Source organism: Neoarius graeffei, chromosome 4, assembly GCF_027579695.1.
Source record: "Neoarius graeffei isolate fNeoGra1 chromosome 4, fNeoGra1.pri, whole genome shotgun sequence".
NCBI classification, from domain to species: domain Eukaryota; kingdom Metazoa; phylum Chordata; class Actinopteri; order Siluriformes; family Ariidae; genus Neoarius; species Neoarius graeffei.
This window is the reverse complement of record NC_083572.1, coordinates 87,902,809-87,919,967: the sequence shown is the minus strand read 5'-3', so window position 1 is coordinate 87,919,967 and position 17,159 is coordinate 87,902,809. Positions and strand designations below refer to the sequence as shown.

Sequence of the window (17,159 nt, the reverse complement as noted above, 5' to 3'; positions counted from 1 at the left end):
TCCGTGTTGTTTTTGCTTCGATATTCGCGCCAAGGTTTATGCAAATGTAGCGACGTAACTGACGTATACAGCAACGTAATGACGTGTCTTCTGTTAGCACCGCGAGCTATGGAAAAGCAAACTGGTTCTCAGCTGGCTCGCAAGTTGAACGAGTTGTGAACCAGCACCGGCTCCGAACCAGCCCTGGAACTGATTTGGTGGAAAAGGGGTGTGTGTGTGTGTAGAGGTTTTACCTGATCGTCCTGATAGCTGCTGGGGTCTGGCAGCTCATCTGACTCAAAGACCTGCTTGGGTAAACCTCTCTGCCTCTCCTTCTGCTTGTCCAGAGTGTTGGGGTTAAAGCCTGTACCCAGCTTATGGTACCTGTGCCACCAGTTAATAACACGCATTAGACATCATCCAGAAATGTAGCATATGCTTAAACATCAGCATCATGTACATGTTTAAACATAATAATGTACTTCAATATTGTCTCCAAGTTACCACAATTAAATAAATGTTAAACAATGCTAACTAAGGACCAACAAATAATCACTGACGTGGTTGTTTTGTGTTATGTTATCACCTCAATATTGATTATTTTCCTATAACCGAATGTGCTGAAGGCTTTTATTTCTCTTAAACCACAGCAATTTGCCAACAATTATAATTTCTGACTTATTATTAAAGAACATGCTGTACTTTTGCTCATTTATAGTTACATTAAATATTGTGGAATGTCTGCAAAACAAGTTAGTTTTTGTAATCAATTACTTTATCATGGCTATAGACAGCCGTTTCATCAACTTCTCTTGAAGTTATAAGACAAAAGAAAAAAAAAAAAAGAATAATATGCACCTTGTTACCAAGAAACCACAAAATACAACATCCACCATCCTAAAGATCTTTCCATGCTGGAAAACTTAAAGTTACAGCTTTACTTCTGACTATTACAAAGCCTTCACAGCGAGGGCTCTACATCTCCTTACAAACAAGGCCATTATATCCACAGTCACAAAAATTAGTTTTACTAAATAATACGCTTTCAGTTGGTTTTCAGTCCCTGTAAATGAACGATTACCACACTAATTATAACAATAGGAAAGCACATTAATACAAGAGTGCTCTTGTATCCACAATATCCTCCGCTGGCAACTATATCTATGCTGTAAGTGCTTAATCCACCCTCATGAAATTGCCAAAGTACAAGTCTGGTAATCAAGGGCCATAACTCTGGTAAAATGCAACCGAATTGAACGAAATTGCAATATGCATATTGAAATATGCAATATGCATAAAGTATCCTGTCAAGTTTCATGAAATTCGTCCAAAAATTGTGAGAGGAGTTGATTTCAGAAGGTGAGTACCCAGGACAGACGGACATCGCCATGACATAATCCCCCTTCGGGCCTTTTGGCCAGCGGGGGATAATAAACCTGTGAATTGCTACGATTTAACAATTGCTCACCAAAGGTGAGGTGAACAATACCCAAGACGAAGTTGAGGTTATTATTCACTTATATTCACTGAGCCTGAGGCAGATCATTGTTTTAGTATAAATACCCAAGACAAAAGCAGCATCTCATCTCATTATCTCTAGCTGCTTTATCCTGTTCTACAGGGTCGCAGGCAAGCTGGAGCCTATCCCAGCTGACTACGGGTGAAAGGCGGGGTACACCCTGGACAAGTCGCCAGGTCATCACAGGGCTGACACTTAGCCCATGTTTACATTAGACCGTATCAGCGGATCATCAGATTAACGTTTTTAAAACGATTAGTGTGCACACAGCAACACCAATACACGATTTGCGTGCACACAGCAACGCCAATACACGGATATGCTCGGCTCCGCAGGCATCCTGCGCTCCAAATCACTCCGCCCTGAACAGCGAGTGCCCTCTGGAGGGTGCCCACTCCGGCCCTGCGCAGCTCACACAGCGCGCGAGTGAAGCACACTAGCAGTGTTTTCAGGACTGAGCCGCTGTGTGTGTGATCCCAGCGCATATCACTTACCACTTGCAAGTGGAAGGATGACAAGCCTAAAGACAATCATAACTACACAATGGGCAGTATTTGCATCAGTATTTGCAGTATTTTCATACTTTTATACTCTTTAATGAAAGGTGATACAAGGCGGAAGTCCGCGCCGTTTTTCAGCAGTCGCGTCACATGACCAACGCCAGCGAATCAGGAAGGTGGATGTCACAGTGACGTTGTCCAATGAGACGCCAGCTAGAGCTCAGCACAGCGTATCCGCATATTCTGAATGTTTACACAGCACCGGAGCTGACACGATCTGGATTGAATACGTGGACGCTGGCGGATTCCCGTTTCCCGGCGTTTCCAGGCGGTTTAATGTAAACGGACAGTGCAACCGCGAAGAAAACGAGACAGATACGGTCTAATGTAAACGTAGCCTTCGACACAGACAACCATTCACATGCACATTCACACCTACGGTCAATTTAGAGTCACCAGTTAACTTAACCTGCATGTCTTTGGACTGTGGGGGAAACCGGAGCACCCGGAGGAAACCCACGCGGACACGGGGAGAACATGCAAACTCCGCACAGAAAGGCCCTCGCCGGCCACGGGGCTCGAACCCGGACCTTCTTGCTGTGAGGTGACAGCGCTAACCACTACACCACTGTGCTGCCCCACGAAAGCAGCATGCAAATTTAATAAAGGCACGGCACAGACCTGTCACTTATCTAAGCCGACTCACATACTTTGTTTTGAAATAGATAAAATATGGGCATCACGGTGCTGTAGTGGTTAGCGCTGTCGCCTGACAGCAAGAAAATTCTGGGTTCGAGCCCAGCGGCCAACGGGGGCCTTTCTATGTGTAGTTTGTACAGTGGTGCTTGAAAGTTTGTGAACCCTTTAGAATTTTCTATATTTCTGCATAAATATGACCTAAAACATCATCAGATTTTCACCCAAGTCCTAAAAGTAGATAAAGAGAACCCAGTTAAACAAATGAGACAAAAATATTATACTTGGTCATTTATTTATTGAGGAAAAGGATCCAATATTACATATCTGTGAGTGGCAAAAGTATGTGAACCTCTAGGATTAGCAGTTCATTTGAAGGTGAAATTAGAGTCAGGTGTTTTATTTCCTTCACTCCAGACCGCCAGGGCGGTGCTGAAAGCACTAGTGGAAGGATCTTTGCATCCGCACGTTTCGAGAATCGCATACAAAAGTTGTCATCTCATGACGTATGACGTGCCTGCCTATATAAGGCAACATCCCACGTCATTTGGCCTCTTCTTTTTTCTCGCGTTGGAATCGTATCTCTTCTATTGGAATTCTGTGTGTGTTATCAGTTAACTGTGGGAATACCTGCGACAATCTACAGTGCAGCTCGTGACTGAAGAGGATTTCAGTGGGACTCGACTCCACGCAAGCTGTTTGGTCGCTAAGGTAACTTGGTTAACATTATTTTGAGGCTGTTTTATGCATCGATAGTCACTGAATCTTGGATGCCAAGTTTTCAGGGATGGCTATTATATCGGTCTTGTCACAAACTGTTTGGTTGCCGGCAGGTTTGTCAGTGTTGAGTGAGTTAGCGAATTGGTTGCCAATAACGTTAATGTGTACTTACAACTTGCCGTGAGCATCTGTTTTCTAGTTGCTAGTAAATCGTTGTCTGTAGCAGTAAAGTTGCGCTTGCGAACTCGCTAGCCTTGGTTGCCAGGCTAGCACGTAGCGCTACACCTTGCTTCTTTTCTATAAAAAAATAAATAAATAAAATCGTGGGTGAGTAGACACTGAGATGGATTCAGTGAGGTGTTCCACTTGCCCCAACCTCATGGAGGTGCTGGATGCACATGATTGTTGCGCAGAGTGCCTTGGCATACAACATCTAAGGGAGGCAATGTCTGAGCCATGCCCTTCCTGTATGTTAATGCCGCTTACTGTTAGACAGGCGCGGTTGGCTGGTATGGAACGTGTGTTTAGCAGTTTTCTGCTCTTGGATTCTCAGACACAGCGTAAGCTTTCACCACCAGTGCATGCAAAACAGTGCAAAAAATCTAGGTCTTCTGAGTTAGAGCGTAAAGTGGAACTGCTCTCATCTACAGTGGAGCGTCTGCTGCCTCTGCTTGCAAGCCCCCCCCCCACACACAGCAGGGGCACAGGTAGGTACTGTAGAGGAACAGCTTGCACCGCCTGCCTCCTTGTCACCCGTTGGCTCATGTTCTCAGCCACCTGACCAAGAGGAAGTGATGTCTGTGGCTGCCTCAGACACCTTTTTCAGTCAGCCTTCTTCCTCGGCGCAGCCACCAAGCGAAGTCCTGCCAGGTGTTGAGCACCGTGATTCGGGCAGTGATGTTACCTCTGGGTGATCTGGGGAGTCTGCCTCAGTGGTGGGTTCAGTGGAGGCCACTCTGAAGGCTTTGCTTACACATTTGCAGTTGGACACCCCGGCGCCTCCTACCGGATCTGAGAACATGTTCCTGCGCCGTGTTCAGCGCGCCTCTCTGGTAATTCCACAGTGTCGTGACTTTACTTCTGTGGTGGCCTCTGCCCTGGAGGCTGCTACGAAACCTGCCCGTCCAGACCAGATGTCTCGCATGCTTGCGGCGATGCAGGACCCCAGTGCTGTTGGCTTGGGTAGCATACCAGTAGTCGAATCAAGCGTTGCTTCGCTCATTGTGTCTCCCGATGAAGCACTTCGGGAGCAGGTGTGTTGCCGCACAGACGAGCTACTTTCTCATGCTTACAACTCTACTGCCTTTCTTGGCAGGGTGTCTAACTCACTGGCACACATGCTTGTTATGCTGCACTCGACACATCATCGACAGACCCACTGGCGGCTGAGGAGGTACTGGAACTTGCACTGCAGGCTATGGGTGTCATTGCCAACCAGTGTGGCACTACCTTGGGCACCTTGCTGCAAGCCCGTCGACAAGTGTGGCTGGCTCAATCGCCTCTGCCAGAAGTATGCAGGAACAACCTGAGGCACCTCCCACTGACACCTGGACAGGTCTTTGGGCCAGCAGCACAAGAGGCCCTTGACAGACGTGTGTCTGTTAGAGTCTCGCTCCTGTCATGTGGGCATAGCACCCACCTTCAGAGCTCCGCCAAACCCTTCTGCCTCACGCTTTAGGCATGTGGCCCCTAGAGCTGCACAAAGGTCTCCCCATCAACCCCAGCAGCAGGCCCCCAATCCCCCACCTCCCTCATCTCCCTCGGCCAGGCAGGGTGGCGCTCAGCCACACGTGAGTTTTCACCCTTTTCGACAGACAGGTCCTCCCCACCGTCGTCACCCCCCCATCCCTTCTGAAAAACATAGACAGGACCACTGACAGGTCAGGGCCAGTGGCAGGAGTTTTTACAGGCAGCCAGCTAGCGAGTTGTCGCGAAATAACAACCAACGGCTACTCACAACCCTCTCAGAAGGGTACCGCCTGCAATTCCGCCGCCAGCCACCAATGCATTCAGGTGTGAGGCAGACAGTTATAACCAATCCAAGACAGGCAGAAGCCTTGTCGAGAGAAGTTCAGTTGTTACTCCAAAAAGGAGCCATAGAGATGGTCGACCCCATTGTTCACCCAGGGGGTTTCTTTTCAGTTTATTTTCTCGTACCAAAGAAAGACAGCGGGTTCAGGCTGATTTTAGATTTAAGAAGGTTAAACCGTTTCTTGAAGGTGCTTCCTTTTCGAATGCTACGAACAACAGATGTACTGCAAGCGGTCACAAACCAGGACTGGTTTGTGACTGTAGATCTCGAGGACGCCTATTTTCACATACCCATTGCCGCGGACCACAGGCGCTTCCTTCGTTTTTCGTTCATGGGAAAGATTTTTCAGTTCAGAGTTCTCCCCTTTGGACTTTCTCTGGCACCAAGGGTGTTCTCGAAATGTGTCCAAGTAGCACTAGAACCCCTTCAGAAGGAGGGTATGAGTGTGCTCCCTTACTTGGACGACTGGCTTCTTTGTGCAGGATTGCCCGAACAGGCCAGGGAACATGCTCACCGGTTGCTACTACACATTACGGCTCTGGGGTTCAGGGTGAACCAGAGGAAGTGCAAACTGGTCCCAGTCCAGGCAACACATTTCATCAGCCTTGCCCTGGATTCGAACACTATGCTGGCCAGTCCCACGCCAGACAGAATAAAGTTCAATTTTCACTGGAGTGAACCACCTTCGTGTCGGGGGAACTCGGCGTTATGTTTCTTTCCTTCAGCTGTTGGGGAAACTCACAGCAGCCTCAGTAGTCATTCCTCTGGGTCTTCTGTGGCTAAGGGCTTTTCAGAGATGGCTTCTTCAACTGCGTCTGTGTCCAGTGCGAGACAGACATGAGGGTGAGAATAACATGCCGTTGCATGGTCACGTTGCATGGGTCACCTTGGTCCCAGGCACACTTTCTCACTCGTGGAGTTCCACTTGGTCTCCCACCGGGACGGTGGGAGGTTATCCGGACAGATGCTTCCCTCATGGGTTGGGGTGGAGTCTGGCGTCGGCAAGGTGTGAACAGCACCTGGCCTGCTCCATGGCACACGTCCCACATCAACACACTGGAGTTGATGGTGTTTCTGATGTTGCGCCACTTTTAGGAAGTGCTACGGGGCAAACATGTATTGGTACGTACAGACAATGTGGCAACTGTTTTCTATAATCAATCATCAGGGGGGCACAAGGTCTGTAGCTGCGCTTCAGGTGGCTCACAGTCTCCTAGTATGGGCTCAGGACAACCTCTTTTCCATAAGAGCATCTTATCTACCTGGACGCCTAAACAGTGTGGCAGATGCTCTGTCACGCGGCAAGGTGTCTCAAGGGGATTGGAAACTGCATCCAAACACGGTGGAACAGATCTGGAAAACCTATGGGAGAGCAACTGTGGACCTGTTTGCGAGCAGTCAGACAACTCATTGTCCGACATGGTTTTCCCTGGGAGAAGAAACGGCAGCGTTGGGCCAGGATGCTCTGGCCCACGACTGGCCGAGGGCCATCCTTTATGCCTTTCCCCCTCTACCACTGTTGTGCAGGACTCTCTGCCGTGTGTACGATCACAGTCACCATGTGCTATTGATAGCTCCTCATTGGCCATCCAGTTCCAGCTGTCACTACTAGTGGGACCCCCTTGTCAGCTGCCCAGCAGGCCCGACTTGCTGACGCAGATGGAGGGCAGGATTCAACACCCATGTCCCGAATGCCTGAAGCTCTGGGTGTGGCCCTTGGGGCCCCGGGGCTACTTCTGGAATGTTCAGAAGGGACCAGGAACACTGTGGTGAACGCATGTGCAGAATCTACCAGACGCTTGTATGGAGGCAAGTGGAAGGTGTTCTGTGATTGGTGTGCGGAACGCAACATCGACCCCCTAAGGTGCTCTGTTGCACAGATTTTAGATTTCCTGCAGCACCTTTTAGAACTTGGCAGGGCTGCATCTGCACTTAAGGTGTATGTTGCAGCACTAACAGCCCACCATTCAGAGGTTGGAGGTGTTTCACTTGAGTCCCACCGGCTGGTGGTAGCCTTTTTGAGAGGGGCATTTCGTCTTAATCCTCCTCATTTTGCGCGGAGTCCGTCATGGGATCTGAACACTGTGCTCGAATCCCTTTGCTTCCCTCCTTATGAGCCCCTGTCAGCAGCTGACATTAAGTGGCGATCTGTTAAAACGGCTTTTCTCCTTGCCATCACAACAGCCTGGCGTGTGAGTCAGCTACATGCCCTCTCAGTGAGTACTGTTTGTCTTCGTTGGGGCCCTATGTTTGACAGCGTTTCATTGTGGCCTAACCCAGCTTTCCTCCCGAAAGTCTCATCTCCCCAGTTTAGCAACCAGCCGATTTTGCTGACTGCTATACCGGCGGACAGGACGGACTTATGTGCAGAGTTGTGCCCTGTCAGGGCTCGGAGGTTTTATTTTGATAGGACGGCAGCCTTTCGTACGACAGACCAATTGTTTGTTTTGGTGGTGCTCCGAGAGGAAGGCCTCTGTCCAAGCAGCAGCTCTCCCGTTGGGTTGTGGAGGCAATCACCCATGCCTATGAATCTATGGGACATACTGTGCCCTCTCCTGTCCGCTGCCATTCGACACGTGCTCAGGCAACATCATGGGCAGCTCTCCGGGGCATACCACTCTCTGACATTTGTGCTGCTGCAACTTGGTCCAATACATGTACATTTGCCCAGTACTACAGGCTAAATGCTGCGTCCATGCTATTGCTGTGTGCAGCTGTTCTTCCAGAAGGTGGTGATGCTCTTCTGAATTCCTCGTGACTGGGTTGGTATTCGTCTTCCACTAGTGCTTTCAGCACCGCCCTGGCGGTCTGGAGTGAAGGAAATAGAACGCTGGTTACGAATGTAACCGTGGTTCTGTGACTAAGTGGAAGACCGCCAGGGTCTTTGGTCACTCGGATTGTGCGAGAATGATCTTGAGGCCAAATGACGTGGGATGTTGCCTTATATAGGCAGGCACGTCATGAGATAACTTTTGTATGCGATTCTCGAAACGCGCGGATGCAAAGATCCTTCCACTAGTGCTTTCAGCACCGCCCTGGCGGTCTTCCACTTAGTCATAGAACCACAGTTACATTCGTAACCAGCGTTTTGAATCAATGGGAAGACAAATCAGGTGTGAGTGGGCACCCTGTTTTATTTAAAGAACAGGGATCTATCAAAGTCTGATCTTCAAAACACATGTTTGTGCAAGTGTATCATGGCACGAACAAAGGAGATTTCTGAGGACCTCAGAAAGAGCGCTGCTGATGCTCGTCAGGCTGGAAAAGGTTACAAAACAATCTCTAAAGAGTTTGGACTCCACCAATCCACAGACAGACAGATTGTGTACAAATGGAAGAAATTCAAGACCATTGTTACCCTCCCCAGGAGTGGGCGACCAACAAAGATCACTCCAAGAGCAAGGCATGCAATAGTCGGCGAGGTCACAAAGGACCCCAGGGTAACTTCTAAGCAACTGAAGGCCTCTCTCACATTGGCTAATGTTAATGTTCATGAGTCCACCATCAGGAGAACACTGAACAACAATGGTGTGCATATCAGGGTTGCAAGGAGAAAGCCACTGCTCTCCAAAAAGAACATTGCTGCTTGTCTGCAGTTTGTTAAATATCACGTAGACAAGCCAGAAGGCTATTGGAAAAATGTTTTGTGGCTGGATGAGACCAAAATAGAAATTTTTGGTTTAAATGAGAAGCATTATGTTTGGAGAAAGGAAAACACTGCATTCCAGCATAAGAACCTTATCCCATCTGTGAAACATGGTGGTGGTAGTATCATGGTTTGGGCCTGTTTTGCTGCATCTGGGCCAGGACGGCTTGCCATCATTGATGGAACAATGAATTCTGAATTATACCAGCGAATTCTAAAGGAAAATGTCAGGACATCTGTCCATGAACTGAATCTCAAGAGAAGGTGACTCATGCAGCAAGACAATGACCCTAAGCACACAAGTCGTTCTACCAAAGAATGGTTAAAGAAGAATAAAGTGAATGTTTTGGAATGGGCAAGTCAGAGTCTTGACCTTAATCCAATCAAAATGTTGTGGAAGGACCTGAAGCGAGCAGTTCATGTCAAGAAACCCACCAACATCCCAGAGTTGAAGCTGTTCTGTATGGAGGAATGGGCTAAAATTCCTCCAAGCCGGTGTGCAGGACCGATGAACAGTTACCGGAAACATTTAGTTGCAGTTATTGCTGCACAAGGGGGTCATATCTGTGAGTTACTTTTGCAACTCATAAATATGTAATATTGGATCATTTTCCTCAATAAATAAATGACCAAATATAATATTTTTGTCTCATTTGTTTAACTGGGTTATCTTTATCTACTTTTAGGACTTGCGTGAAAATATGACGTTTTAGGTCATATTTATGCAGAAATATAGAAAATTCTAAAGGATTCACAAACTTTCAAGCACCACTGTATGTTCTCCCCGTGTCTGCGTGGGTTTCCTCCGGTTTCCCCCACAGTCCAAAGACATACGGTTTGGTTAACACGGGGCAGCCTTGGACTGAAGTGCCCTTGAGCGAGGCACCTAACCCCCAACTGCTCCCTGGGCGCTACAGTGTGCGTGCTCATTGCTCACTTGTGTGTGTTCACTGCTTCAGATGGGTTAAATGCAGAGAGGAATTTCACTGTGCTTGAGTGTGCATGTAACAAATAAAGGCTTCTTTTAAAATAAAATCACAATTCCACCTTACATCTGAATAGTTTTCGACCAAACTTCATAGCATCTTTCGTGCTTTTAGGAACAGCATTTTCTTTCATAATTTGTAATTCTTCCTCACTTACGGTGAAGAAGCGATTAGCCGCCATTTTGCCGAGTCGCTCGAGGTGATTATTGAGAAACAGTCAGAATTTCCCGACCAATCAGCATGCGCGATTTTCTATACTCACCTCTGTATTTATACTAAAGAAAGTTAAACACCAAGAACGCAACAGCTCGCTCATATAAATGTTGTTAAATATTTATTTTAAAGTTTTGTTTTGCATTGGAGGCCAAACACTGCAATTTGTCATCACAGTCCGAACGCAATTCAGATTGGACGAAATCTTTTACTCTAACACAATGGCAGTTTTTTTTGAGATCCTGAACCCTCTGGTTTTGGCTACACACAACCCTGTAACTGTGGTTTGTGCAGTGCTGCTCTTCTAGTACACAGGCTACCAAGTTAAAATAAAATGAGAAAAGACAAAAAGGAACTGTATAAGAAACAAGCTATACGCGTGAGACTGCTGAGAACACTGTGGGTGAAATTACAGTGGACTGAGGAGAGTCTAATTACTCATTAGTGGCCTGTAATTATTCTTAAACAGCATATATTTAAAGAACGGACAAACATGTGATGCACACCAACTCACTGCTTTAAGAGGAAAATCGAAGGATGAATTTTCTGAAAGAAATCGGTGCAAGGACACTCAAAAAATAAAAGGGAGAACAGGATGGTTACATGCTCAAGAGTACAAAAAAAACCTCTCTCTCAGACACAGTATACCTAGAACAATATGACTCTCCCATTGTACAAGGAGCTTTATTTTACTGGGGTACACAAAAAAGTGGAAATGTGCACAAAAATCAGCACCGACAATGAAAATGATATTTCTCAGTAAAGATTTTTTAAAATTTTTTAAAATACATTTCTTCACAAACTGTGCTGTGATTGGCAAGTAATTTAAAAGTAGCTTGGGTTGCATTATTCAGCTTGGATTAAAAAAAAAGGACAAAAATGTTCTGAATACATATAGCGTTATTCTAAATTACATCCCAGTTCATGTTAAAATCAGCAGACAAGCCTTTATGCTTACCTCGGCCCTGGTCACACTACAGCTCGCGATGGGTTTGCGAATATTTGGCGATGAAAAACTGGTAGCATTGCCACCAATCGTGCAATGCACAGCGATTGTTCTCCAAGCTTCGTGTGTGTGGGTTTTTTTTTTTTTGGAGAGTCTCGATCTCATGAGTGGCCAAAAAAACATTATGAAAAATTTCAACGCATGCACTGAAATTTGGTGAAGTTTTCGTCGGCAAACTAAGCGGTGAATACTCGCAGATGGGTTTGGAAATACTTCCCAAAGCTTGGGGAAGCATCGCCACCAAAACGCCTCATTTTCATTGACAACCCTTCACAAAGCATTGCGAGCTGTAGTGTGACTGCAGCCTCAGGTGTTTTATAAGGCCCTGGTCACACTACAGCTCGCGATGGGTTTGCGAATATTTGGCGATGAAAACCTGATAGCATCGCCACCCATCGCGCGATGCATGGCCAATGTTTTCTGAGCTTCGCATGCTGTTTGTTGTTGTAGCTCTGCATGCACTGAAATTTGGTGTTATCAACAAACTAAGCGGCGAATACATACAGATGGGTTTGGGAATATTTCCCGAAGCTCAGGGAACCTTCTTAAAGCCTCTTGAGGTGCATTTATCTTGAATCCATGTCCCCGATGCTCGCAGGAACCTTATTAACACAGCGGCTCGGCACAGCCTAACCTTCGCCAAGACTTAAAAGGTGCATTTACATTCAGGGATCCTCTGGAGTGTGTTGTAAGCACTCTTGGGACCCAGTCATTATGGGAGACACCTGATGCTGATTTGAGTGCAATCAGCATAGGCACATAAGGACGCTGTTTTCACAGAGACTTTGCAAGTATTCTGTCAGGTATGCAGTGGTAGATGGATGTAAGTGCAGGAAGTGTGTTTATTAGCAGGCGTGATATTTACATAAACAAAACACAAATGAAACCGAAAGCATAGTCATAAACATGTCAAGAAACAAACGTGACAGTGATAACGGTGATACTTTGCAAAGCCTATCTCAATGTTTACACAGCACCGGAGCTGACACGGTCTGGATTGAATACGTGGACCCTGGCGGATTCCCGTTTCCCGGCGGTTTAATGTAAACGGACAGTGCATCTGCGAAGAAAACGAGACAGATACGGTCTAATGTAAACTTGGCCTAAGTGTCCTGACACAGATGTGCTGATTGCACTCAAATCAGCATCAGGTGCTTCCCATAATGACTGGGTCCTGTGAGTGAGCGTGGCCAATCCAGTGAGCGAAGGCATAACAGTTAAGTGATCACCTGCTGGGTGACCACGACTGTTCATATATATCAGTGTTCTCCACTATCGTTAATGACTCGGCGGCCCGCCGAGTCATAACGGCTAGAAGAGCTATTACCGCCGACTCATAAATGCGCCGCCGAGCCTTAATTTTTGGCCGCCCAGTCAAAAAAAAAAAAAAGTTTACTTCAAAGAAAAGTAAAAAAACCACGCCAGTACAAACACCAAATACAAACAAAGTAATTCTCTGATCACAGATCACTGATGTGCTTTACTTTACAATAGGTTCAACAGAGGCCCTTAACGCTTGCTCGCTCACTTGTCATTACGCATGTGTAGTGCGGCGACATAGGAGTGCGTGTTAGTTAAGTGGCTCCGATTGCCTCAGACCTCCGAGAGGAGTACGGTGGAAAGAAAAGACACATACTGCACATCAAATGAAAGGTAATTTTGTGTAGAATTCAACTAAAAACAAAGATATTCTATTCAATAAACATTTCAGTAACGGAGTGACAAAATAAATGTAAAGTCGGCTCCCAGTGTCAGAAGATTTTGCACAAAAGCAGCTACTTGCAAAATAAATAACATGCAACTTAGATGCCAGGAAATGGCATCTGAGGGGTTTATTTCAAAATTTTCTGGTGCGAGGGGGGACACCCCCCTCGCAAACCCCCCGGCAACGGCCGCTCAATACTACCGCCGAGCTATAACTTCAGGTAGTGGAGAACACTGAGATATATAAAAAATAAATAAATAAATAAATAAATAAATAAAATAATAATCATCGCCATGCATAGTCACCAAAACGCCTCCTTTTCATCGATAACCCATCGCAAAGCATTGCGAGCTGTAGTGTGACTGTAGCTTTATGCTCATAGGATTTGTTTGTGGTCTTGCTTTCTTGTCTTTCCACTCTGCAGGTGTGATCACATGACTAGTCCTTGCAAGTCTTCATCAGGTTTGTCCTACTTCCTCATTAAACCTACCAAAGTTTCAAAATACGCCAATACTGAGAGGCAAGAGAAACTCGGAGAGAGAGTCGAAAACCTTAGGATGTGTAATACTGTGAATTGTGTACTGTTAAAATACTGCCTACAGTGGCATGCAAAAGTTTGGGCACCCTTGCTGAAAATGTCTGTTACTGTGAATAGTTAAGTGAGCAGAAGATGAACCGATCACCAAAAGGCATAAAGGTAAAGACGAGACATTTCTTTAATATTTTCCACAAGATCACATTTTTATTTCCATCATTTACAGGCGTAAAATACCAAAAAATGAAAAGGACCTGAAGCAAAAGTTTGGGCACCTGGCATGGTCAGTACTTAGTAACACCCCCTTTGGCAAGTATCACAGCTTGTAAACACTTTTTGTAGCCGGCTAATAATCTTTCAGTTCTTACTTGGGGGATTTTTGCACATTCGTCCTTGCAAAAGGCTTCCAGTTCTACAAGTTTCTTGGGCTGTCTTGCATGCACTGCTCTTTGAGATCTATCCACAGATTTTCAAATGATGTTTAGGTCAGGGGACTGTGAGGGCCAGGGCAAAACCTTCAGCTTGTGCCTCTTGAGGTATTCCATTGTAGATTTTGAGGTGTGTTTTGGATCATCGCCTTATTGTAGGACCCATCCTCTTTTTAACTTCAACTTTGGTGTGATGTTTGCTTCCAGAGTTTGCTGGTATTTATTCGAATCCACGCTTCCCTCGACCAATGAAATGTGCCCTGTGCCACTGGCTGCAACACAACCCCAAAGCATGATCGATCCACACCCATGCTTCAGAGTTGGAGAGGTGTTCTTTTCCTGGAATTTGGCATCCTTTTTTCTCCAGACATACTTCTGCACATTGTGGCCAGAAAGTTCTATTTTGATTTCATCAGTCCACAGGACTTGTTTCCAAAATGCATCAGGCTTATTTAGATGTTCATTTGCAAACTTCAGACGCTGAATTTTGTGGCTTGGACGCAGGAAAAGTTTTCTTCTGATGACTCTCCCATTAAGGTCATTTGTTCAGGTGTCGCTGCATAGTAGAACAGTGCGCCACCACTCCAGGGTCTGCTAAATCTTTCTGAAGGTCTTTTGCAGTCAAAAAAGGGTTTTTATTTGCCTTTCTAGCAATCCAACGAGTAGTTCTTTCAGAAAGTTTTCTTCATCTTCCAGACCTCACCTTGATCTCCACTGTTTCTGGTAACTGCCATTTCTTAACATTATAATCTGAGGAAACAGCTGCCTGAAAACACTTTGCTCATGGACTAAAGTAAAAAAAAAAAAAAAAAATCTGGAAAAAAAAAAAAGCTCCATGTCGTTGGCCCCTACCACGTCAGCGATGCGTCAAATTTTAAACACCGTGTTGTCCATTATCCCCTCGGCCCCTACTTATAGTACATTTACATAATTTTAACAATGACTAAAGCTAAGGCAAGACTTTACGATTGTCATTACTGGCTATAAATGATGAAACATCAAGTTTTCAGCGCAAAGTGCAAATTTATTTCAACAATACTTTAGTAAAGCACAACAGTGGTTAAGAGACAAGTGCAAGTGCAGTCGAACTTGAACCATGCTTTCAAAAGAGTGGAACAGAAAGAAAAATAAGAAAATCTTGTTAGTTTTTTCTTTTTTATCAGACATCTAATGTCTGATAAAAAAGAAAAAACTAACAATATTCAATATAAGACATAATGAACGTAATCGAAAGAATAAGAAAATCTGTTGAAATAAACCCAGGAAACAAGAAAAGTAAAGTGAAAGTTCACTTTTTCTGCTTCTTCGCAGTGAAGCCAAAGGCATCTAGTTTGGCAACACCTGATGCCTGTTTTTGTTTCTTTTTCCTTGGCACAGCAGCAGGAGCTTGCCATTATCACCCATTTCATTTCGCCAAGCCCATCTCCACTTATTCTTTACCGTTTTGTCGATGTCTGACACATCTGTGCCTTCATTTAAAAGAAGCGCGTCCATGTTGGCAAAACCGAAAGTAATTTGACGCGCTCTAGTGATGGAAATCGAAGGGCCTATGTCAGGTGGCCTTATACGCAGTACTCGAATTGAGGGGGGGATGTGGGGGGAGGCATCCCCCTTCTGAAATAATAATCTCAAATCATCCCCCTTATAAAACAGCCATCCCCCCCATCACATCCCTTGTGCCATTTTACCAATTAATGTGGAAATTAGCCTACTATTATTTTAACAAATATTACTACCATTTCAACATTAGAGGCTTTGCGCAGTGATAGTCTACATGTAGCCGGATAAAAAGACGCATATTTATTTATTCGGTTGCACCTCTCATTCACACCTACAGTACCAGTCAAAAGTTTGGAAACGCCTCTAATTCAGTGGTTCTTCATTATTTTAAAATTTTCTGAATCGTAGATTAATACTTAAGTCACCGACATTATGAAGAAGTATTATATATGGAATTATTTGGTAAACAAAAAAAAAAAAAAAAAAAAAAAAAAAAAAGTGTTAATCAAACCAGAATACGTTTTATATTTTAGATTCTTCAAAGTAGGCACCTTCTGCTTCGATGACAGCTTTGCACATCTTGGCATTTTCTCAGTCAGCTTTACGAGGTAGTCACCTGGAATGGCTTTCAGTTTATAGCTGTGCCTTGTCAAGAGTTAATTTCTTGAATTTCATGACCTCTTAATGTGTTTGAGACCATCAGTTGTGTTGTGAAGAGGTAGAGTTGGTATACAGTGAATGGCCCTATTTGAGTACTGTTCTAATCCATATTATGCCAAGAACTACTCAACTAAGTAAAGAAAAACGACAGTCCATCATTACTTTAAGAAATGAAGGTCAGTCAGTCCGAAAAAGTTTGGGATGAGTTGGACCGCAGAGTGAAGGCAAAGCAGCCAACGAGTGCTCAGCACCTCTGGGAACTCCTTCAAGACTGTTGGAAAAGCATTTCGAGTGATGACCTCATGAAGCTGATTGAGAGAATGTCAAGAGTGTGCAAAGCTGTAATCAAAGCAAAAGGTGCCTACTTTAAGAATCTAAAATCTAAAACATATTTTGGTTTGATTAACATTTTAAAGTTTACTAAATGATTCCTTCCTTTGACTGGTACTGTATACGGAGGTTTCAGTCACTGAAAACAGCTACTTTTGCAAACTCTGGGCAGAGTGGAGATTTCTGAAAACTCCATCTTCAGACACTCGTGTAAATCGGGAAAACGAAGCAACAGTGGGCGAGAGGGCGCGCGCGAATATAATGAGTCATAGGTGTGAATCTTTCACCGAATGCCAATTGTCCCGGTTCTTCATGAAATCGCACGCACAAATTCATTAGGTTAACTTTCAAATAACTGTTCTTGTGCACTTGTGACACCGGAGCCACTTTCCTGAATTTTGAGCTTCGGAGTATTGGCTTCCACTGTTTTCTGACCTTTTGTACTTAGTGAATGAGACACTTCATTATAGAGCCCTGCACTCCCGCGGGAGTCTCGCGGGACCCGCTGGACCCGCCGCAAAGCAGTGCGGCACGGGACAAATTTTGAAAGCTCATTGCGGGCGCGGGCGGGAATGCACAATGCGGGCGCGGGCGGGAGCGTTGATAAGCTGCAGTCCCGCTAACTAAAAACGTGTTTAAAATAAAATTTATAAATTATTAATTTATGTCTATCATATATAATTTGTGCTGGATATTTTATTTGG

The 17,159-nt window shown here is 45.1% G+C and overlaps 1 protein-coding gene across 19 annotated transcripts in view; it reads right to left on the bottom strand.

Annotated features, from left to right (window-relative positions):
* dock7 (dedicator of cytokinesis 7) overlaps positions 1-17,159 on the bottom strand; it is a 251,625-nt gene that overhangs the window by 155,542 nt on the left and 78,924 nt on the right. For all 19 annotated transcript variants that reach the window (XM_060919936.1, XM_060919938.1, XM_060919940.1 and 16 more), the window contains exon 5: positions 234-363. In XM_060919936.1, coding sequence (XP_060775919.1) covers positions 234-363 — 130 coding nt within the window. The remainder of the gene's footprint in view (positions 1-233; positions 364-17,159) is intronic.